The following is a 21,469-nucleotide window of genomic DNA, read 5'->3' on the forward strand; positions in this document are numbered from 1 at the left end:
TGGAAAATGCATACAAACATTTATTCTCTCCCTGCCCGGGGTGGGGGGGGGCAGAGTGGGGTGCAGGGTCTTTACAGGGGGCCCCCGGGAGGGGAGGACAGTGTCTAGAGGCCGGCGGGAGGGGCTGGCTGGGTTCTCGGGGGTCCCAGGAGGCCAGGACCCACCCGGCGGCCGAGCCTCCGGCTCCCAGGGCCGGTGGTCCTGAAGGCGGGCTCGGCCGCCCTGCGTGCGGAGGGCAGAGCCCCGGTCCCTCCGTGGGGGCGGCGGGTCCCAGCAGCGCGTGGCTTCGGGGCGCGGGCCGGCCGCTCCCCTGGCTCCCCCCAGCCCGGAGGGAAGGCAGCACCAGGGTCTTGCCCCCTCCGGGTCAGGGGAGAGAACTGTGCAAGTCATCAGGTTTAAATTAAAAATAATAAAAATAGCAATACAAAATAAAAAAAGACAAGCCCTGTCTCGAACAAACCCGCGGCCACGCTGCCTGTCCCGGCCCCCCACAACCAGAGGAACAGAAGCGGGGTGGGGGGAGGCGGGGGGGGCTGGGGGGGCAGGGGTGACGGGGCGGCCGTCCGGCTGAGTCGGCAGCAGTCTCCGGAAGGACCCGGCTCTCGGGGGGCAGCGCCCTGGGCCTGCTGGGGGCCCGGGCCGCGGTGGCTCTCGCGCTGGGTGGGCCTGGGCGGGCCGTGCCGTGGGGCCGGCGACCACAGGGTAACTCTCAACGTTTATTGCACTGTTTGGAAGAGGCGGGGCGAGGGCGGGGCGCGGGGCGGGCGGTGTCATCGCTTGGTCTTGGCGTCTTCGCGGATCTTCCAGACCATGAGGTGCATGCAGGCGCTGGCGTCCTCGCTGGAGCTGTGCCCGTCCACTGGCGGCGGGGGCGGGCAGGGTCACGGCGGGCACAGCCCCTTCCCCCCACCCGTGTCCCCCCCGCTCTGTGTCTGCCCCCCCATCAGCCTCACCCCCTCCCGCCCCCAGCCAGCGCGGCCCCCGGTCCTACCGTTGTCCTGGATGATCTGCCTGAGGTAGTCGGCCATGAGGTTCCGCAGGGAGCGCTTGTAGGGGAGGCCCAGGCGATGCGGGAAGAGCACGGCCGTGTCCACCACGGTGCGGTGGATGACCTGCGGGGGCGGCGGGCGGTGTGAGGCCAGCAGCCACCCAGGGCCTCGGGACCAGCGGCCAGGCCTCCCGCCCTGGCTGGGGGTCGGGGCAGGTACCTTCAGGGCCAGCAGGTCGCTCTCGAGGCTGTGCCCGATGAGGATGGTGCTGGCACTCAGCATGCTGAGCAGGACGGCCTGGACGTCACGCAGCGTGATGCTCGTGTCCGCGAGGTCCGCCTCGGTCACGCCAGAGAACCTGGGGGAGCAGGGGCATGAGATGGGGGGCCAGGGGCAGCAGGGTCCAACAGCGGGTCCCAGCCGCGGGGCACGGGGCAGCAGGGTCCGGCCACACACGCACCTGGTGTTGTAGTCGACAACCTTGTTGTCGGGCTTCACGAAGGTGTCGTAGACAACGTGCATGTCGGTGTCCACCACGGTGACGCGGGTCAGCTCCAGGCCGTAGGTGGTGTAAGACTGCATGGGGCCCGGGACAGAGCACGCTCACACTCGTGTGGAGGGCATGGGGCGTCACCCTCATGGGGGTACAGGGGGAGTGGGCAGGTCCTGGGCAGGGCTGACCCCCCACATGGCCTCCCCAGAACCAGCCTCCCCTCCGGAGTCCCCAAGGGTCTCCCCAGGAATGGGCCCCTCCCCTCACTGCACCACAGACCCCAAAGGTCCTGAGTGGGGGGCTCCTGACCAAGCTGCTGATGTGAGCCCCAGGGGAAGGGGTGAGGGCCCCCCTTTTTGGATGTGGAAACCGGAGCCAGTGACCCCCAGGGCCCCAGGGTGGGCAGGGAAGTAGCACGCGGCTGCCGAGGGAGGAGGGCCCGCGGGGCAAGCCTCAAGTCCAGCCAGGCTGGCTGACCAGGGTCAGGGGTCAGACAGGGCAGACGGCACCACCACCGTGCCACGGGCCCCAGGACGGAGCCGAGGGGGGCACATAGGCCTCTCCAGGGCTCCCCGTCTGCCCTTGCTCCCGAAACCTCAGCGCTCTGGGCCAGGAGGGGGTCCCCGGGGTGGGCCCCATCCCAAGGAGCCCAGACAAGGCTCGGCACCCACCAGACTCACCATCTCACAGTCCAGGGCGTAGATTCCTGGGTAAGCATCTGCGGAAAGCTCCTTCTCAAAGGTCTTCACGAACCCTTCGAGGTTTTCCTTCCGGCCGTCCTGCACGTGTTGCTGAGGGTGGCGAGAAGGAAGATGGGGGGCAGGCACGGGAGGAGAGTGGGGTCCCCTCATCGGAGACGTGCCAGCTCCCCGCGGCCTTCCCCACGGGTCCTGGACCCACACCCCCTCCGCCTCAGTCTCCCCAGTCTGTCTGTGTGCCGGGATCCAGGGCTGAAAAAGGTGGGGTGTTGCCTTCACAAAGCAGGGAAAGGGGAGAGCCAGCAGACCCCCCGCCAGGCAGGGACACATCCCACTCCCGGGGACGCTGCACAGTCGGGCTGGCTGTGCACTCAGTGCCACCAGCACGGGCACCTGGGGGTGAGCAGGCCCGAGGAGGAGCTGGAGGCCAAGAACGGGCGGGGCCCCTGGCAGGGGGGCACCTACCTTCGCGACTTGGCAGCCAACGGAGCCGATGGCTGCAGAGCAGCACATGTACTGGGTCTCCCAGCCTCCGGCCACTGAAACAGAGGGACACCGTGGTCAGGGGACGCAGCGTCACGCCGGGGCCCGTCCGGTTTTACTGGGGTGGGCCGGGATTCCCGGCCAAGGGTCAGGGCTGGACAGGACACCTGGGCCGAGCTGGACACACGGATGTGCTCGGGCCTCGAGCCGTTATACTGAGGGCCACCAGCCCTGCTGCGTCCGCCCACAGGGAAAATGGCCAGAGTCTGTGGGTGCCGCCCAAAGCGCGACGTCTCCGGACCTGGGAAGGCAGCCCCCTGGGTTACGGGACCACCCAGCGAACGGCAGGCTGGGCGTGCTGCTGGCCCCGTCTGCTTAAAAAAGCCTGTGTACCCCCAAGTGCCGGGACACAGAAGGAGACTGTGGCAAGTCCCCTGGGGTGGGGCACGGAGGGGTTCACTGGGGACAACCTTCCTTTCATCTGCATCGGAGCATTTTACGAGGTACTTGGATTATTTTTTGTAGAAAAAAAAAAAAAGAGAGAGAACAAACAGAAACAAAAATATAAAAAGGGTCCCAGGCCAGTGCTGGGGTCTGGCTCTCGCCTCGGTTCCGGCGCAGCCGCCCCCAGTGGTAGTAACACTCTTCGTCGCGGACACAGCGGCCCGAGGGGGACACGAGGTACTCCGTGCCGCAGCGGCAGCAGATTCTGCAGGAGGCTGTGGGGGGCAGACGGGCAGGGAGGGCGGGTGAGGGTCCTGTTCCGGAACCTTCCTCCCGCCCTCCCACCCAGGCCCGGGCTCGGCAGGAGGGGACTCACGGTCCTTGGGCTTCTTCTCCTCGGCCGTGAAGAGCACGGCGCCCCCGGGCCGCTCGGGGTGCGGGAAGGGGTAGCCGTTCTCCTTGAGCTGGTCGTCGGTGAGCAGGTACGCCTTGAGGCGGCTGTACAGGGCGGCCCCTGCACACGGGGAGACAGCAGTCTGCACCCAGCCCACCACGGCACCCCCCTCTGGCTGGCGTGGTGGGGGCTGGGTGGCCCACCCTGCAGGGAGGGCATCGGGGAGACCCATGGTGGCTTCACCGCGTCCGCCCCCGCTGTGCAACCCCAGGCGCCCGGGCTGGGGGGCAGGGCCGGACCCCCAAGGAGCGGGGCTCACCTTTCAGGTCTTCCACCCGGGGGCTGCTCGGGTGGCTGAGAGAGAAGCTGGTCTTGGCAGCCAACCTGCCCCCCAGCACCACCTCATGGGACACGACCCTGCGACTACTGGTTTCTAGAAGGAGGGAGAGGAGGGGAGCGCGGGGTAAACCCAGCTGGACCTGACGCCCTTGTTCCCCCCGAACTGTTCTGGCATCTACCCCACTGCCCGCCCCCCAGACCCCCCTTTCTGGGGCGGGCCCCACTGCCTACAGGGGGAATGTCCCTGGCTCCTGTGCACCCTTTGCTGCCTGGAAGCCCCCCCACTCTCCCCACAGCGGGGAGTTTTCACCACCTCAGGAGGGAAGGGGTGCTTCTGGGCCGAGAGGCTGGCCAGGAACCACTCGGCTTGTGGGCTAATGGCTTGGGGGGCTTTGTGCTGGCCCAGGCCACTGAGCTAATGGAAACAGGGGTCACGGAGGAGGGTGCGGGCGCGACAGAGAAACCTGGCAAGAGTGCCAACTGAGTGCTTAATGCACCCTCTCCAGGGGCGGTAATGAAACGCTGTTTCCCGCCTCTTTCTTCTTCCTGGAGCTTAATGCACAAAGCGGGGCTCAGCCACGTGTGGCCGGGAAGCTGTGTGGGGCTCCGCTCATGGTGACCCCTCCATGCATGACGCAGCTCGGGGACGGCTCTCCCTTAGAGAGACCCTGAAAGTCCCGGGAGCCACGATGCAGGCTCCAGGCAGCGCCCCTGCTGTTTTTCCGGGGAGCCCTGGGTCTAGAGCCTCGCTGGGCTGGGAGCCACGGAAAGGCCCCACCAGGGCCAGGCCAGGCCTCGGCCGCCCTGACCTCAGGGCCTGGGGGGGAGCGGGGGGAGCACCTGGAGGAGGGGGACACTGGGGGGCCTGGAGGACTCACTGTGGAGACCGGGCACGGAGCTGGGGACCAGCCCCCGCAGCTTCTTCAGGGTGTTGACGGCGACGCTCAGGTAGATGTTCTTGCTGGGGCTGCGGTCGTAGGCCACCTTCTCTTCGTTCAGTGCCTGGGGACGGGGATGGGGTCAGCCCCACCACCCAGGAGCCCCAGGCCCGGAGCCACCGGAGGACCAGGGAGGCGGCAGGGCAGGGGGTCTGGGGGTGGCAGGACCAGTGGGGTTTGGGAGCTGGAGAGGGCACCCACACTTTCCACAGGCAGCCGAGCCCTTGGGGACACTGGGAGGGGAGGATGGGGTGGGGGCCGCCCCCCGTGGCCACCAGGGCAGCCACGTACCTTCTCGACGGCTTCCTGGTTAGAAGAGCAGAACTTGAGACACTCGTCGATGAACAGGTTGAGGTATCGCTGTCGAATGACGGTGGGGACTTTGCCCCCAAACTCTTTCGGGATAATAGGTTTCTTTAGACTCTATGGAGACAGGAAGCCGACAGAGGGCACGAGGAGGTTGGGAGGAGGAGACGGGGCCCTCTTGGAGTGTCCGTGGGGCTGGCAGGGGCCCGGAGGGGCGCTTCGGGGCACAGGGACTTACTGAAAGCCAGGAGTGGGCCGGGAGGTGGCCCTGCCAGGCTGGGGAGCCCAGGGCAGTCCCAGGCCCCACCCAGGCAGGTGGGAGCGGCGGGGGGGGTGCTGGGTACCTGTAAAGACGGGCTGTGTGCGATCCGCTTGGGGGTGGCGGTGGTGGTGGTCTTGGACGCCATCCCGGCCAGGGTGCGCGTCTTCAGCGGCTGGCTGCCAGGCTCGGGGCCGTGGGGAGGCTGGCTGCTGCTGGCGGCAAGGGCCCTCTTGGCGCCTGTGGGGGCTGAGGGGGCACAGGGGGCGTGAGTGCAGGAGGAGAGCAGGCCCATCACCGAGCTGCGGAGCACCAGGTAGCTGCGGTCGCTGAGGGTCAGCAGGACGTGCATCTCGGTGCCGAGCGGGGCGGGGCGGGGGCTGGCTCGGGCGCTGCGGAACGGCATCAGGCTCTATCTGGGCTGCGGCAGGGCCATCGAGAGAGGGGACGGAGGTCGGCGTGCGGGGCCGGATCGGGCGACGGCGCCCACAGGCTGGGTGGGTGTGTGGTGGGTGGCGCGGCGAGCCTCTGCCTCATGTTCCGGCCCCTGACGGCGAGGCATTGGCGTCTGGGCGAGGAAAGGCCCTGGCTCCTGGGCAGGGGCCGCTCATTGTGACCCGTGTTCTGCCCCTCCCTTTGATGAGGTCACAAACCCAGGGGGGCCCTTCCTGAGGGCCAGGCGGGGGGGGGGTCTGTATCCTCGTGGGGCCTCAGGAGGTCTGGGCCAGCTCTGGACCTCAGGCTCTGCGTGACACAGGGAAACCGAGGCACAGAGCTGCGGGCACTCGTCCTCGGTCTCGGGTACCAATTCGGTACTGGGCTGAGCTCCCCCCACCCCGCCTGGGCCCACGGCCGGCTCCTGAACCCCCAACCTCAGGGAGACCCACCCCCACACCCACCCAAGAGGTGGACAGAACACAGACCGCAGGCCCCGCTGTCGGGCACGGCCTGTCCAGGAAGGGGGTGCACAGCCGTGCACCCCAGGTGCTTCCCACTGATGGGAGGCCACTTAGCCTCTGTGTTGGTTTGTATATATTATATGTCCCCCAGAAAAAGCCATAACCTTTAATGCAATCCTGTGGGGCCAAATGTATTAGTGTTGATAAGACTGGAATTCTTTGATTGTTCCCATGGAGATGTGAGACAATCAACTGTGAGTGAAACGTTTGGATAATTTCCACGGAGGTGTTATCCTGCCCATTCAGGGTGGGTGTTAACTGGATCACTGGAATTGTATAAAGGAGATCACAGACAGTGACATTTTGGAGGAACTGCAGCTTGCAGAGACATTTTGGAGAATGCAGCCTGGGAGCAAGCAGATGCCAGGTTTTCTGGACGCCAATGGCCATCCTCCAGTGAAGGTACCCTTTGTTGATGCCTTACCTTGGACACTTTATGGCCTTAAGACTGTAACTTTGTAACCAAATAAACCCCCTTTGTAAAAGCCGGTCCATTTCTGGTATTCTGCAAATGGCAGCATCAGCAAACCAGAACAGCCTCCCTCCGACCCAGGCCCTCCCCGCGTCACTTGGAAGCAGGACACCCCATCAGGAGCCTGAGCTGCCCGCCCTTGACCGGGTGAGCTTCCTGTGCTTCGTGCCCTTGGGTCTGCTGGCACAGCCATGCCCAGGCCCGCCAGATTCCAGCAAGCAGCCAACAGTGGCACCAGCCAGCAGAGACTGCCTCGAACCATCGGGGATCCCTGTCCCTTGGACAGACCTGATCGTGGAGAGCTCCAGGACTGTTGTGGGTGTGTCTCTCTGTGTGTGGGTGGGGGGGTTGGGGGGGTGGGGGGGGGAGTAACGGGATGAGCCTCAGAAATAAAGAAAACCCAGGGCACTCTCTTCCCTGCTGCTAAACCACTGCCTGGAACCCGCAGGGGCCTTTCCCAGCAGGTCAGCTCTGCCAGCCGGGCTCTGTTGCTCTGGGTGGGGTGGGGGGCCTGTGGGGGCGTCTAACAACCTGGCTACTCCAGGTCAGTCCCCGCGGAGCTGGCTGGACCTTCAGGAGAGTCCCACCCCAGCCCCAAGTGGCAGAAACTGCATCCTAGGAGACCCCAAGTAGGGGAAGCCCCCGCCTCCCATCCCATTGCCTGGAGCTCCAGGTGCTGCCACCTCAGGGGCTCTCCCCCAGCTCTCCAGGCCCAGAGCCGGGCCCCCACCCAGTGCACAGTCCCCCCCCAGGAGGGGCCGAGGGCAGAGAGGCCCCCAGGCAGCAGGGCGAGGGCCCCGGCCATGCCCTCTGGTGAACACCTTCGCAGGTGTGAAGCCACACCTGGGCCCACCCCTGCCCCAGCCCCTCCTGCAGCCAGGTACCCACTGGACACAGAGCCTGGGGGCGGGACAGGGAGACAGGGTTATGGGGAGACGTTTGGGTCAGGGTTTGGCAGGGGCTGTGGGGTGAGCACCCCTGGACTCTCCACGACCAAACATCCCCACAGGGTCCTCTTCTAGCACCCCCATAACAGGTCGGGGGGCACTCCTTGCCCCCATTTCACAGACAGGCACACTGAGGGCCCTGCGGGACCCCACCCCCAGCAGAGACAGGAGCAGACCCAGCCACCCCCCCGCCCAGCCAGGGACTCACCTGCGGCCATGCGGGGGTTGGGGACGTGGGCGATCCTCCTCTTCTCACCAGGGGCCGGGGCGCGTGCGGGGGCGACGAGGGGCTGCTCGAGGGGCCGCTGGGCGGCCTGGAGCCAGCCCGCCGACTGCCGCTGCACCTGCTGTGCCCGCCGGTAGCACACCTCCTGGGCCGTTGGGGGCCGGGCTGGGGGCGCCGCCGGGCTCCGCCCCGGGAGCTCTGCCTGGGTGAGGAGAGGCGTTGGGGCCGGGCTGCCGACCCACAGCACCCACGGCAGGCCGCCCGGGGCTGGGGGGCTGCGTGTGGCACCATCGCGGGCAGGAGAACTGGCATCTCCGTGGGGCACCCTGCCGGGAACCAGCTGGAGGCGGAGGCCCTGGAGCTCATGGCGCCTGGCCGGCCCGCCCGGGCCTGTGGTCCTGTCCTGGGCTGCGGCTGCTCTGAGTGCCCAGGCCATGCCCCCAGCCCTATAAACGGCCGAGGCCCAGGCCCTTGGTGGCATCAGCAGCCCAGTCAATCAGGCCTGATCTAATCTGCCCTGCTCCGCCTTCCGGACTCTCCAGGCACTGCCCCGGAAGGGGTCTGGGGGGATCGAGCCACACGAGCGTGCAGCTGCTCCACTTGTTGCCCGTCCCCTGCACTCCCATGGCAGTCCGGAACACCACCGTCTCTGCCCCCCACCCATGGCAGCCCGGAAGCACCAGTGTCCTCGTTCTGCTCAGGAGGAAACTGAGGCCCACGGGGGGGCAGGAGGATGGCCTGGGCCCCCGGAGAGTTCTGGGACACTCATTGCCCTGTCCCACTGCCCAGCTCCATGGTCTGCGGGGTCCCCCCATCCAACCCTAAAACTGGGAGCAACCTGAGGACAGGAAGTGGGCCTGACCCACTGCTCCCCCAGGGTGCCCAACAGCTAGTCAGTGGAGAGAAAGAGGGGACAGGGCCGAGGAGCTGACCCCTGGTGGCATCAGCAGCCCAGCCAATCAGCCCTGACCCCATCTTCCCTGCTCTGCCTTCCCGACTGCCCGGGCCCTGCCCGGGAGGCCTGGTGAGGACAGGAGGCTGGGCCCAGGCCGTTGGAACCTGCGGAGGGCTCGGGGACACTTGGTGCCCTCTCCCACCACCCGGTTCCTGGTCTGCAGGGTCCCCCCACCCACCCCTAAAACTGTGACCATCCCGAGGACAGGAAGTGGGCGTGACCCGCTGTGCCCACAGGGTGCCGGGAGGGTCAGGGGGCCCTGCTTCTGCAGGCACAGCCAGGGCAGGGTGGAGGAGCTGTGCCCCGGCCCTCCCGCGCCCGGGCCCCCCAGGGCAGGAGCTGGGCCTCACCTCCCTGCCGTGCTTGGCCAGGTGGGCGATCCTCCTCCGCTGCCCGGGGAACAGGGTGGTCAGGCCCGTGCGCCCCGCCTCCTCGCTCTGCTCCTCCTTGGGCGGCTGGAACGCACCCACGAGCACTCACACGGCCGCTTCCCAGAGGGGCTCCCCCCGCCCCCCACCCCACGGGTGGGAAATGCCCCCACAGGGCCAGGGCCGGGGCCGGGAGAGTGTTTGACGCTCCCTCTGGCGGCCGACGAGGGGACTGCAGCCGGGGGGTGCAGATGAGGGGCCCGGGGAGGGGCTGGCTGGGAGGGCCGCGGCCAGGAAGGGAGAAAGGGGCAGCGCGGGGCAGGCCTGTCCGCCCGAGTGCTGGGTCGGCCCTGTGCATGTCCTTTCTGGACTGGGGCAGGGGGCAGCTGGCGGCTGCTGAGGGAGTGTGGGGGCCTCCCACTGAGCAGCAGGAGAGAGGACACAGAAGACCGGCTTCCTTTGGGAAGCGGCCCGAGGATGGAGCAGCACCGTGCTGGCCCTGGCTGCCCCGCACTGTTCCTGGCTGCCTGGTGGGCGTGCAGCCCAGGCCAGGGCCCTCACCTGGTGGGCCAGGCGGCCCTTGTGCTCTGTCTTCACGCTGGTGGACTCGTTGAAGATCCGCAGGCACTCCTCCATGGGGTCAGAGTCAAAGTCCACCTCCTTCTCCAGGGCCGCGTAGTCCACATCCCCCGCCTCCGAGGAGGAGGAGGAGGAGGAGGAGGAGGAAGGGGGGGGGAGGCGTGGGAGCAGGCGGGGGCAGGGAGGCCTTGAGTGCCTTGGGTGGCCCCTGCTCCCCGGGGAGGCTGAGGCTGGAGTCGGAGTCGGAGCCCGAGTCGGAGCTGAGGCTGGGAAGGGTGGGGGGCCCGCGCTTGGGCCGCGGGTCCTCGTCCTCGCTCTCGTCCCCGAAGAGCTCGGCGTGGCTCAGGGCGCGCTTCTTCAGCTTGGGGGTGTCCTGGGAGCCACCCTCGTCCAGGGAGCGGGCCTTGCGCTCGGCCAGCTTCCCCACCGGCCTGCCCGGGGGCTGGGACTCCCGGGGCCCGGCGCCCCCACTTGGGGGGCCCAGCTGCTGCCCTGGCCGCTCGGCCCTCCCTTTCCCTGAGCTGGACCCCGCGGCAGCCAGAGCCACCTTGCTCTTGGTCCGCTCCGGCCTGTCCTCCCTGGGCTGGGGGCCCTTCTGGCCGGGGCTGAGCTTCTCGCCTGGCTTCCCTCGGCCACGCTCCCGGCCCTGGCCTTTCTTCCGGACGCCGTCCTTGTGGCCGGGAGGTGGCGGCTCCCCACGCGGCTTCTTCTTGGCCCTGCCCTCCTTGGGGCCGCTCTGCCTCTGCTCGCTGCCCGCCCGCTCCTGCGAGGCCCGAGCTGGGGGGCCAGGCTTCAGCAGGGGCCCCCCGTTCACACCGTTCAGGGGCTGCCCGAGATCCCCCACGTCACACTGGACGGCCATCTCCTTGGTCTCCCGCAGGCTGCCCTCCTCAGGCCCCGGGCCCTCCCTGGAGGCTGGCTTCCTGGTGGCCTTGCTCTCGGGGCCTGCCCAGGATTTCGGGGGGGCTGGCGGTGGTAGGCCGGTCACCTGGAGCCGCAGCGTCATCCTCTGAGTCTGAAAACTGGGCGTCGTAGCCGCTGAAGGGGTCACAGTGCTTCTTGGGGGCTGGCGTGTAGGGCTCGCTGCTGCGGGGGCCCCTGGGCCTCTTGGGGGCACGGTCATCCCTGGGGCTGGCCCGGCTGAGGAGCCTGGCCGAGTAGTTGGAGAGCGGGTCGTACTCCAGGTCTGTGGAGGGCTTGGAGTTGTCCAGGACATACTTGCCACTGGGCACGGGGCGGCCGTACTTCCTGGGGTGGGTCACGGCCTTGGGCACGTACTCCAGGCCGCCCACCCTGCTGGGACAGCTGTCCGGAGACGCCAGCGAGTACCTGCTGCCCGGAGTGGCCGGGGGGCCCAGGGGAGTGGGCTGGTAGGCGGCGGCCTGGTCCGATGGGCGGCCGCAGCCCCCGGGTGTGGGCTCCAAGGACAGCGGGAAGGCGTCCTCCAGGGCCGCTGTGGCAGCGGCCTCGCCCGAGCTGTACTCCCTGGCCGTCTCCAGCAGCTCCCGGTAGCGCCTCTCCTCGAGCTCCACCTCGCTGCGCACGGCCTCGATGGCCTGGTTGACCAGCTCCAGCTCCAGGGTGTCCGAGCGGGCCTCCTCCCCGTGGCCCAGGATGCCATTCTCCCTCTGCACGGGGGGCTTGGGCAACTCGGGGTTGTAGGGGTCATAGCCGAGCCCTGGGAGAGAGAGAGGAGACGCAGCCAGTCAGTAGCCAGCCCACTGTGCAGGTTTGGACCCCACAGGGCCCTGCTGTGGCCGGCTCCATGCCAGACTTTAGAAGGTTCCAGAGCACCTCCTCCAGGCCAGGCCCTGGGGAGACTGCATACCGCCAGCAGAGCCTGCCCTCCAGGTGTGGGGCAAGCACATGACTGTGACATTACAGACAGGTCCTGGAGACAGTGATGTCCACACGTAGCCCCAGAACTTTCTAGACTCCACAGAATCTGCCCGACAGCAGGGAGGGGTGGAGCTGTCATCTGTTCCGAGTCGCAGTTGGGGACCGAGACCCAGGGAAGCCCAGTGGGCAAAGACGTCCTGTGACGCCCAGGCAGGGTCAGAGAGCAGAGACCCCTGTGGGCCATACGCCCCCCTGGCACAGGCCGTGTCCAAGTTTCAGGGGGAAGCCCATGGATGTTCCTCTCCTGGAAAATTTTCATCAGGCCATGCCTGTGCCAGTGAGAGGAAAATCACTGAGGTGTCCGTCACCAAGGGGGATCTGAGCTGGATGAGCGGTATACCGACAGCCCCTTCAGTGGGCCATTGTGCAGCCCACAGGAGGCCACACGCCCGGGCATCCTGTGTCCACCGCGGAGCCCATCCAGGGAAATGGGCGAGAGCCAGATACTCTCTGTGGGCTAATCCCATGTACATAAAATCTGGACAGACACGCACACACACATACACACACCAGGCACTCAAAGGCAGGCAGGATCGGGCACCAGCAGGGAGAGGGGCTCCGTGGGGTGGGATGGGGTGGGGGGAGGGCAGAAGAGACAAAGCCCACTTCTCATACCCTAGAAATCTGAATGGTTGTCCCCCTGGGCAGCAGGGGGACAGAGCATTCCTGTCATTTCACGGTTCCAGGCAGGCCGGCCGCGGCTCGCCCTCACCGTCACCCCTGGCCATCCTGTCAGGACACAAGTCACAGGGGCCTGCCGCGGGTGGGCTGGGACACGGGCACTGCAGTGAGAAACCAGCAAATGAGCCCCAGTGCCCTGCTGGAAAATGACATTGTGTTGGGATGTCTTACTCCGGGAATTTTTAGTTTGTCATGCGGAGCTCTACTGAAGGTCATTCTGAAATGTCTCTGAAGAAAAAGGAGCCAGATCGGCCGCCGGCTGTGTGGATGACACTAAGGGAAAGGCCTTGAGCTGGGAGAGGCCCTGGGCTACCGAGGGCCTGGAGTCACCCCAGGGCCCTTAAGACGAGGCAGGAAGGTCGGGGTCAGAGACAAGAGGCCCTGCTGACGGCTTTGCAGCTGGAGGAGGGGCCACGGGCCCAGGAGCGCGGTGGCCCCTGGAAGCTGGAAAAGGCCAGGACACAGATTCTCACCCAGAGCCTTTGGAAGGAGCCAGCCCGGTGACGCCCTGTCTGGACCCAGGGAGCCTCCTCTGGGATACTGCCCTCCAGAACCGCCAGGGGACAGACGTACGTGCTTTAACCACCAGGTCTGTGGTGACCTGTGACAGCAGTGACGACTCACACACGTCTTCGAGCCTAAAGTTTTTACGTGGAAAAATTCACCATCAACAAGGTCAAAAGCAAAGGGGAGAAAGTACACATGTGCAGCTCGTGTCAGAAAACCTCGTGTTCTTGCCCCAAATAGAAGACTCCCACCTTCATGAAGAACGAGACGAACTGTAACGGTACAAGAACCTCCCGGCAGGGAAAGGACACCCAGGCCCGGCCGGCCCGGCCACCACATCGCACTCTCGCGGGCCCTTTGGAAGGCGTCACGGATGGGGACAGTTTTGTAATGGATGCAATTTTAACTCCGATTTCTTTCCCTCAGACTCAGGGTTCTAAATTCACCCTTCTAGATCCACCCACAGAGACGTGGCTGCACACACGTGTGTTAGTGGTGCACACCAGAAAGGAAGTTGGTTTTTAAAAATAAAGGAGGCATTGTGGGGTTGAAAAAGCCTTCTTGACCAAAAGGGGGAAGAGAAATGAAACAGAATAAAGTTTCGGCACCTGAGAGATTTCAAATAGAGGCAGAGATCATTCTGGAGGTTATTCTTCTGCATTACGTAGAGATCCCTTTTTAGTTTTCAGTGGATTGGAATAGCTAGAAGGAAATACCTGAAACTGTTGAACTGCAACCCAGTAACCTTAATTCTTGAAGACGATTGTGTAACTATGTAGCTTACACCGTGTGACCGTGTGATTGTGAAAACCTTGTGACAGACACTCCCTTTGTCCGCTGTATGGACAGATGAGGAAGAAAACAAAAAGAAAAAATAATTAATAGCAGGGATAAGGGCATGGAATGTTTTAGGTGTTCTTTTTTTATTTATTTTCTTTTTTTTTTTGGAGTTACGTTAAAAAATTGATTGTGGTGATAAATGCACAACTATATGATGATACCATGAACCACTGATTATACACTTTGGATGGTTATCTGGTATGTGAATATATCTTGATAAAATTGCCTTAAAAAATAATAAATGAAATGACCTAAAAAATGCTGTCCACTGGGGGCTGGAAGGAATCGGATTAGCCCGTAATGGTCTCCAAGTGGCACTGCTACCTGGGAGAAAAGAAAGGCAGAGGGGCCGGGGAGGGAGCCCCCAGGGCGCGTGCTGGGTGTTCTCGTTGGTTAACGGTCTCCATTGGGACGATCACATTAATGTTGGGACAAAGCTCCAGCCCGTCCACCGCCGACCACCGCCGACGCGCACAACGGGCAGGGTGGGCTTTTCGATTGCAAACCCGGTTTCCTCCCCATTTCCACCGTGGGGCCCGCTGCTTCCAAGAGGGAGCTGAAATGCTGAGAAAGATGCGTGGGGAACGAGGCCGAGACAGGGGAAGGGGCCTCGAAAGCACGTAGCGAAAGGCAAGCTGGGCAGGGCCTTCCCGATACAGCTGCCCGGGGTGGCTCCGGGTGGCTCGGGGGTCTGCAGGATACTGTAGCCAGCACCAGGACGGTGCACCTGGGTGCCACTTTAGCACCTGCACTTCTGGGTGGTCTGTGCAGTTACTATTAGCTTTGTCTTTCTGCTCCCTTACAGAAGCCTGCCAGCCCGCACATCCACCAGAACTCCCCTTCCAGCACCCCCAGGGTACCTGAGGCTGAGGGAGGGGCAGGACTGTCCGCTGGGACATTGTCTGAGAACGGCAGTGGCGCAGGGGCTCCCTCCTGCCCACCAGACCCTGGGGTTGCAGAGGAGAACGGCAGGTTTCCCACAGTGTGGCCGGCACAGCCACGGCCCTAGATGCCCCCTCTGGACCCTGGGGCCTTGGGTGTCCCCTCCTACAGCACAAGGGGCTCTGCAGACGGGAATGGAGAAGGGCCTTGAGGTGGGGGTGCTCCTGGACTGTTGGGAGGCTCGACATCGTCACAGTGTCTTTATGGGGGGGCGGGGTCCGAGAGAAGACACCCTGCTGCTGGCCTCGTGGATGGAGAGGGGGTCCCAGGCCCAAGAATGGGGTGCTTCCAGGAGCCAGAAAAGGCCAGAAGCAGGTTCCCCCTGGAGCCCTGGGAAAGAAGCAGCCGTGTGGCGCCTCGACTTTAGCTCCCTAAGACCCACCTCAGATTTGCGGCCCCCTAGTTCATGCATTTTGCTACAGTGGCCACAGGAGGTGCACGTCACTCAGCATGGCCAGCTCCCACTTGCCTGCAGAGGGCCACCGGGCACCCTGCTGGGCACAGCCAGGTCCGAGGGGTGGCAGGGGCTGGTGGGGAGACAGCGGTGGGGGTGTGTGCTGGACCCAGGGCAGAAAGAAAGGAAGTCCCAGATGGGAGACCGAGCAACGGACACCCGAAAGGAGAGCCCGGTGCCAGAGGGGTGCTGGAAGAGACGGGGTACAGAGGGGGCTGGGGCCGGGTGGGGGATGGCCCCTCTGAAGAGGCCCGGGGGAAGGCTGGGGCAGGGGTGAGAGGCAGGTTCAAGGGCTGGTGCCCCCCACCCGGCCCGGGGAGCTCCAGCCGCTCCCCCCACCTGCTGCACCCACCACCCAGAGGTGCCGATCGCAGCCCCCAGCCCAGCCCCCAGCCGACACTGGCTGAGAGCGCGCCCCGGGCAAGCCCCCAGGTGAAGAGAGAGCACCCCGTTCCCCTCCCCCTAGCCCCACGGGTGAGCAGAAGGCACAGGAAGTCCGGTCAAGGCCCCCGGGCCGGGGAGTGGGGGTCCTGGGCGCGGGGGGCACTTACTGGCCATGTCCGCCGGTCCCGCGGGGGCTTCCAGCCGGTGCACCTCACTGGCTTCCGGCCTCTTCCCCCCAGGCTGGGCCAGGCGAGGCCGGGGAGGGGGCTCTGGAGAGCGGAGGGCTGGGCAGCTCCACACCCCTCAGCCCGGCAGGATCCGACCTGCCCAGCGGCCCCGGGCAACGTGCAGGGAGCAGGGAAAGGCTTGGGGGTCAGGAAGGTCAAGGTGGGGCAGGGAGGGAGGGGCGGCGGGGATGCCAAGGCCCTGGGGTGGCTTCCCCTGGTTCGGGGGACAGGAGGGCCCCCGGGCTGGGGCCGAGGGGCAAGGATGGAGGCGCACAGGCGGGAACGAGGGGGCTCCCTTCCTCCCACCAGGGGCCCGGAGTAGCTCCTCTCTGCTTTTAAGGGCACGTAAGACTCCCCGGCCCCTCTGGCGGGGACAGGCCGACCGTGGGAAGGGGGTGCAGCTCCCCCGGGCCAGCCCTCACGAGAACCCGGGCACCCCAGCTCTGTCACTCCCAGGCCTCTCCCACCAGAAATCAAGCAGGAGCCACCTGGGCCGGGGCTGGGCAGGTCGCAGAGCCCTGGGGCCCCACCTCCAGCCAGGGGGCCGGCCCTGCCCCTCAGAGGCCTCAGTTTCCCCATCTGTAACATATCCCCCCTCCCCTCCCCCAGCTCCTCCAGATGGGTCTAGAAGCTTTGCACTCGTGCCCCAGAGCTTGGCCCCTGCATGTGCTGCGGAGATCCCGCTGCTGAGCCCCAAGATGGGGTTCATGGTGGCCGAGCCCAAGGACCACCCTTCCAAATGCCTCAGCATCTCACACAGCGCCCCTGCCCCCTGCCCCCTCTCTGCTCCATCCTGAAAACTTCACCCATTCCAGCCCTGCCTGACCCAGAGCCCCCCAGGAGCCCAGACGGGCCGCGTCGCCCTGGCACCCCCAGCCAAGAGCCCGGGGCTCGGCTGCAAGTACGCATGGCGTGAACAAAGGACAGGGAAGTGATGGGTGCTAGAGGAGGGGACTCGGCCGGCAGGGTGAGTGCCCCCACCTGCACCCCAGCCCCAGCCCAGCACGGGCTCGGCCTGGCTCTCAGAAGGGGAGACTGAGTCTCAGGAGGCTCTAAGCCCTGCCCCAGGCGACCGCACCCCTGGCTTCCCTTCCTGGTCTAGCGGCAGCCAGTGGGACCTGATCGCCCAGTCCAGCCAGACACCCTGGGCTGGTCACAGACGGGAGAGGTCCTCAGGGCTCACGTTCAGGCAGAGGCACAGGCCCTGAAGGCCGAGAAAGGTCAGAGAGCACCAGGCACGGGCGGCGGGTGTGGGGCAGTGGTGGGGACAGGGGTCCGGCGCCCCAGTGTGGCCTGGCGGGGTCTGAACCCCGCCACCCACCGTGGGCTTCTCCAGAGCGGGCCTCCCGGAGGGGCCGTGCGTTTGTCTGCACCCTCCTTCCTTCCAGGCTGCGGGTCCTGGCCCCAGACCTGGAGGTGAACGTGCCTGGCCCCACATCCACGCGGGACCCAGGGAGAGCCCGTGGCTGCCCCCGAGGCAACAGACAGCACCTGGACCACGGGGGTGCGGAGCTGGGCCCCCTGGGGAGGGTCGGCTGTGCGGGGTGGGGGGTGACCCACAGCCAGTGACGGGCACAGGGGGTCTCCCCAACGCTGAAGCCTGAGACCCCTGCAACCCTGGGATGCTCCTGTGCTTCCAGGACACACAGAAATGTCGACAACAGTGTACAGAGGCTCAGGGACGAGGCCAAGCCCCCAAGCGGGACCCGTGCCCTCCTCCGTCCCCGCCGCGGGCCCGAGATGGGGACCTTGTGTTCACGATCCAAGTGTTGGTGTCTTTAAACACAGCTCTCCCGTCCCTTCTCGCCCTCTGCACTTCCAAGTCCAGAAAGACGCGTCCAGCCTGTGCCTGGGGGCCTCCTTCCCGTGGGGGACCCGGCGCACGCGGCTCTGCAGCTCTCAGAGGTGACGGCACCTGGGGCCCCCGTGGGCAGCGTCCCCACGGTCCAGGTGAGCAGACATGGGACAGGGACAGTGGGCAGCATCTGCCTCACCAGAGCCTCAACCGCGGGGGGCGCGGGGGTCCCCTAAGAAAGCACAGTGCCACCCCACGGGCATCCGGCATTTTCACTGCTCGACACCAGGCACCATGAGGTGGCAGCCACCAGCACCTGCCTGTGCACTGAGCCAACCCCGCTGCCAGTCCCGGCCCTCCAGCAGGCAGCCTGAGCCCTTCCTTTCTCCCGGCACTGCCGCCCAGGCCTCCTCCTCCAGGCAGCCCTCCCAGAGCCTCCTGCCCACCTTGCTTCTTCCTGGGGACTGAGCCCCTCAGGGCACGGCCTTCAGCTCTCCCCACCAGTGAGGTCGCATGCCCTGATCACCGGGGGGAGCACGTCTCCTCAGCCAGGGCAGCAGGCCCGGGACCCCTCCCCCGTGGCTCCCCCATCTTGCTCTTTGGGGCCCTCTGACCTGAGCACCTGTCGGGGGTTGGTGGGGGGAGAGGCCTCTGGACAAGGGGGCTGTGATGTGACATCGGCTGGGCCGGGAGGGATTTGGCTTCTAGGACAGAGGAACAAACCGATGTGTCAGATGCAGCCCCCTCGGATCCTACATCCGCTGCCCCCTCTCCGCACTCCGGTCCTCACCAGAGCCCACCCACAGGCAGACACCAGCAAGTGACGGACAGGCACCTGCGGGACGGACAGCGCCCACGCTGCATGTGCAAGCTAAAGGGGCTCCGAGCACTCCCGCCTCCAGTGGGGGACCCACCCCAGTCTTAGGACCCACTGGCAAGAGGGCAGGGGCACCGCGGAGTCTGAAACAAGACAGCGTCTCAACAGCCACCCCTGCCCAGCCCCTGCCTGTGAGGTTACTCCCAAACCACAAAGCGAGAGAACATTCCGGGCTGTCTCCCTGCCTAGAATCCTGGGCTGCCCAGCCTGCACCCCCAACCCCACTGCCAGCTGCTGAGCACATTCCTGTTGGCACTTCTCTCCCCTGCCCCGAGCCCCCGCTGGGCTGCAGTCGTTTCCGGGTCCCCCAGACGCGTCCTGAGTACCGACGGGCCTGTATGTGTCCAGCCCAAGGCCTCGGCTGTCGGATGGTCAAGCTGCACCCTCCAGGGCACCCCAGCCCCCCACTGCACCGTTCTCCCCCAGCACACTACAGCAAGAGGCGAGAGGGGGGCAGCCCCGAGGATCCCCGGGCCGTCGGTCCTGGCCTCCCCCCAGCATGGCCCGTGATGGGTGACGGAGGCTCCGGAAGCCCTCTTAGCGCCCACCAGGAGCCACCCAAGGGAGGGGGTTACCACGCATGCCTGTCTCCTCCAACCAACCCCAGGGGTCTCGTACCCAGCTCCCAGGCCTCTCAGCCCCTTCCACTCTGACAATCTCCTTTTTAGCTTTCCTTTCAGGTTCCAGGATGGGTCACACACCCGAGAGCTCGAAGGACGATGAGCCCACAGCCCGCTGCTCAGCTGACCTGCCACCCAGAAGCATCTCATAAAGGTGACGTGGAGAGGAGGACGGCAAGGCAGGAGAGCGTTAGTGTGACGCGGCCTCGCAGGATGGACACTGCCGTCCACCACACGCCGGCACCTCCTCTCAGCCTCACAACCTCACCCACAGAACAAGCAGCAGAGGCCCAGGGCACGGAGCGGGGTCACAGGCTCGGGGGGGCAGGACGACCAGCGGGCAGGCAGCTCGGCCTCCCTCCCGGGCTGGGCTCTTCGCGTAACCGGAAGTGAGCTCAGTACGTCTGTCTGTGGGGGCTGAACCTCGTCTCTTGTTTCTGGGGGACAGCAAAGCCAACAAGAGGTCAGGGCTGGGGACCAAGGGCCACACTCAGACACCGGGACAAGAGTGCTCTGGCTCCTCCCGACCGGGGTGGTGTCCCCGCCGACCCCTGGCCTCCCCCTCTCCACACTGCAGCTGCTCTGCCTTCCACCTCCCAAGCCCCGACGACGGGTTTCTCCCTTTCCCTGGGGGCCTCAGCCGGCCCCCCATCCCACCCTAAACCAGAGACAGACCAGGAGCAGGACCCAGGCCACAGCCTCCCCCCGGGCACGGCCGCCAACAGGCTGGGCCTGTCTCTGCAGTGGGGGCATCCTGGGCACCGCAGTCCCAGGCTCCCCCCACCTGAAAGCAGGGGCGCCCCTCCAGTTGTGACAACCACAAACGTTCCCAGATACTGCCTGTGCCCAGGGACCCCAGGGTGAGACCCCCGGCCACGGGCAGCACCTTGCTGAGGCCGCACTGGTTTCCTCTGCGAGTGTCACTTCACTGCCCCTTCCAGGAGCAGGGCTCCCGGAGCCCGTCAGCTGGGACCCCCGAGGCTCGGGGGATTTAGACTCGCCAGCACCGGCAGCAGCCCCCGCCAGCACGTCTGATCAGCCTGGGCGTGGGGGTGGGGGGTGGTCCCAGAATTCTCGGCTGTCCCGAGGGATGGGATTAGAGGCAAGGTGCGGGGGGTCTTCAGAGCACTTGTCTCCTAGCAACGCTCAGGTGAGGGTGACCGAGCAGCTGCGGAAGGGCCCGGGTTCCCGGGTGTGGCCTCGGCCTCCTTCTGGGGAGCAGGCCATAGGGACAGAAGCTGACGTGGGGTCAGCAGCCACTGCACACGGCCTCGCCTCACCATGTGCTTCGCCCTGCAGAGCGCTGTTTTTCTGCAGAAGGAAACACTGGGAAAGGCCGACGTGGGAAAAGATGTTTTTACAAACAGCCGCACGCCCTGTACCCAGGCACCCGAGCGCTTTCTGTCAAGGCTGCGAGGAGCTGCAGGGGTCAGCTTGGACTCTGCTGTTTTCCAGATTCCGTCATGCCGGGTGGGTGGCTGGCCCCAGGTTCTGCCTCCGGATGCCTGAGCTCTTAGATGTGGCTTCCTGGCCTGATCCAGACCTGTGGGGCCAGTTTCTGTGGGGCCATCGCCACGCTGGCAGGACGTGCTGCAGGTCGGCCGCTCTCCGCGCCTGAGGGCTCTGTGCCTGGGGCGGCTCGGGAGCCTGGCAGTGCTCGGCCAGGGGGGACTCTGCTCCCCAGAGGACATGTCCGGTTGTCACGACTGGGGACGGGGGTGCTGCTGGCATCAAGTGGGGGGATTCGACGCTCAAGACCCTACAAGGTCCAGGACGGCCCCCACCAGAGAAAGGTCCAGTCCCAAATGTCAGCCAAGCTGACCGCTCACCCGGCAGGCTACGTGGACCCCGGCCTGATGCCCACGGGGGGCCCTGCTGGCCTGACCCCCGAGAAGACATCAGCTGGGCCCATGCACACCCTGGCAAGACTGTCCCCCTCCCACACTGGGCTTTTCCTCCAGTGGAAGTTCTTGAACTTGAAGGACAGGAGGCTGAGGCGCGGCCTGCCCCTTTCAAGGAGAGAGGCCAGAGCCCAGGACAGCGGACAGTGTCTACAGGAGACGCTGCCCCAAGTGTGTACCCAGAGGGCAGGGGCAGCAGCTGCGGGGAGCTCTGCGCTCTCACCCGCCAGCGGCACCCCTGGGGCTCCCTGTTATTGCTGCCGGAGGAGACAAAAAGGAAACCAGTTTTCTGACCGCCCTCCCCGGCCTGCTTGCAGGGTTCGAACCAGAAAGGGATGAACGGCTGGGGCAGCCCCCACCACCCAGACACAAATTGCCCCGGCCGTCTGCCAGGGGCCGGGCCTCCCTTCAGGCCCATCTTCAGAAGGTTCCGGTGCCCGCATGGGCACCAACCCAGCAAGTTTTGTAGCTCCGGGTCTTTCCTGGTGTCTCC

General features: G+C 65.8%; 1 protein-coding gene and 1 long non-coding RNA gene across 2 annotated transcripts in view; one reads left to right on the forward strand and one right to left on the reverse strand.

The window, feature by feature from the left end:
- REXO1 (RNA exonuclease 1 homolog) overlaps positions 1-21,469 on the reverse strand; it is a 25,523-nt gene continuing 4,054 nt past the window's right edge. The window contains 17 exon segments of the mRNA XM_037824297.1: positions 1-859; positions 992-1,112; positions 1,209-1,347; positions 1,450-1,565; positions 2,163-2,273; positions 2,646-2,719; positions 3,269-3,382; positions 3,484-3,621; positions 3,821-3,934; positions 4,719-4,842; positions 5,070-5,201; positions 5,429-5,592; positions 7,930-8,149; positions 9,253-9,357; positions 9,832-10,005; positions 10,007-10,813; positions 10,815-11,527. Coding sequence (XP_037680225.1) covers positions 771-859; positions 992-1,112; positions 1,209-1,347; positions 1,450-1,565; positions 2,163-2,273; positions 2,646-2,719; positions 3,269-3,382; positions 3,484-3,621; positions 3,821-3,934; positions 4,719-4,842; positions 5,070-5,201; positions 5,429-5,592; positions 7,930-8,149; positions 9,253-9,357; positions 9,832-10,005; positions 10,007-10,813; positions 10,815-11,527 — 3,455 coding nt within the window. The 3' untranslated portion in view covers positions 1-770.
- Positions 17,477-21,469, forward strand: part of LOC119525499 — a 14,947-nt gene continuing 10,954 nt past the window's right edge. The window contains exon 1 of the long non-coding RNA XR_005214973.1: positions 17,477-17,491. This is a non-coding gene — a long non-coding RNA (uncharacterized LOC119525499). The remainder of the gene's footprint in view (positions 17,492-21,469) is intronic.

The sequence above is a fragment of the Choloepus didactylus genome, assembly GCF_015220235.1.
Source record: "Choloepus didactylus isolate mChoDid1 chromosome 25 unlocalized genomic scaffold, mChoDid1.pri SUPER_25_unloc1, whole genome shotgun sequence".
Classification (NCBI taxonomy): Eukaryota; Metazoa; Chordata; class Mammalia; order Pilosa; family Megalonychidae; genus Choloepus; species Choloepus didactylus.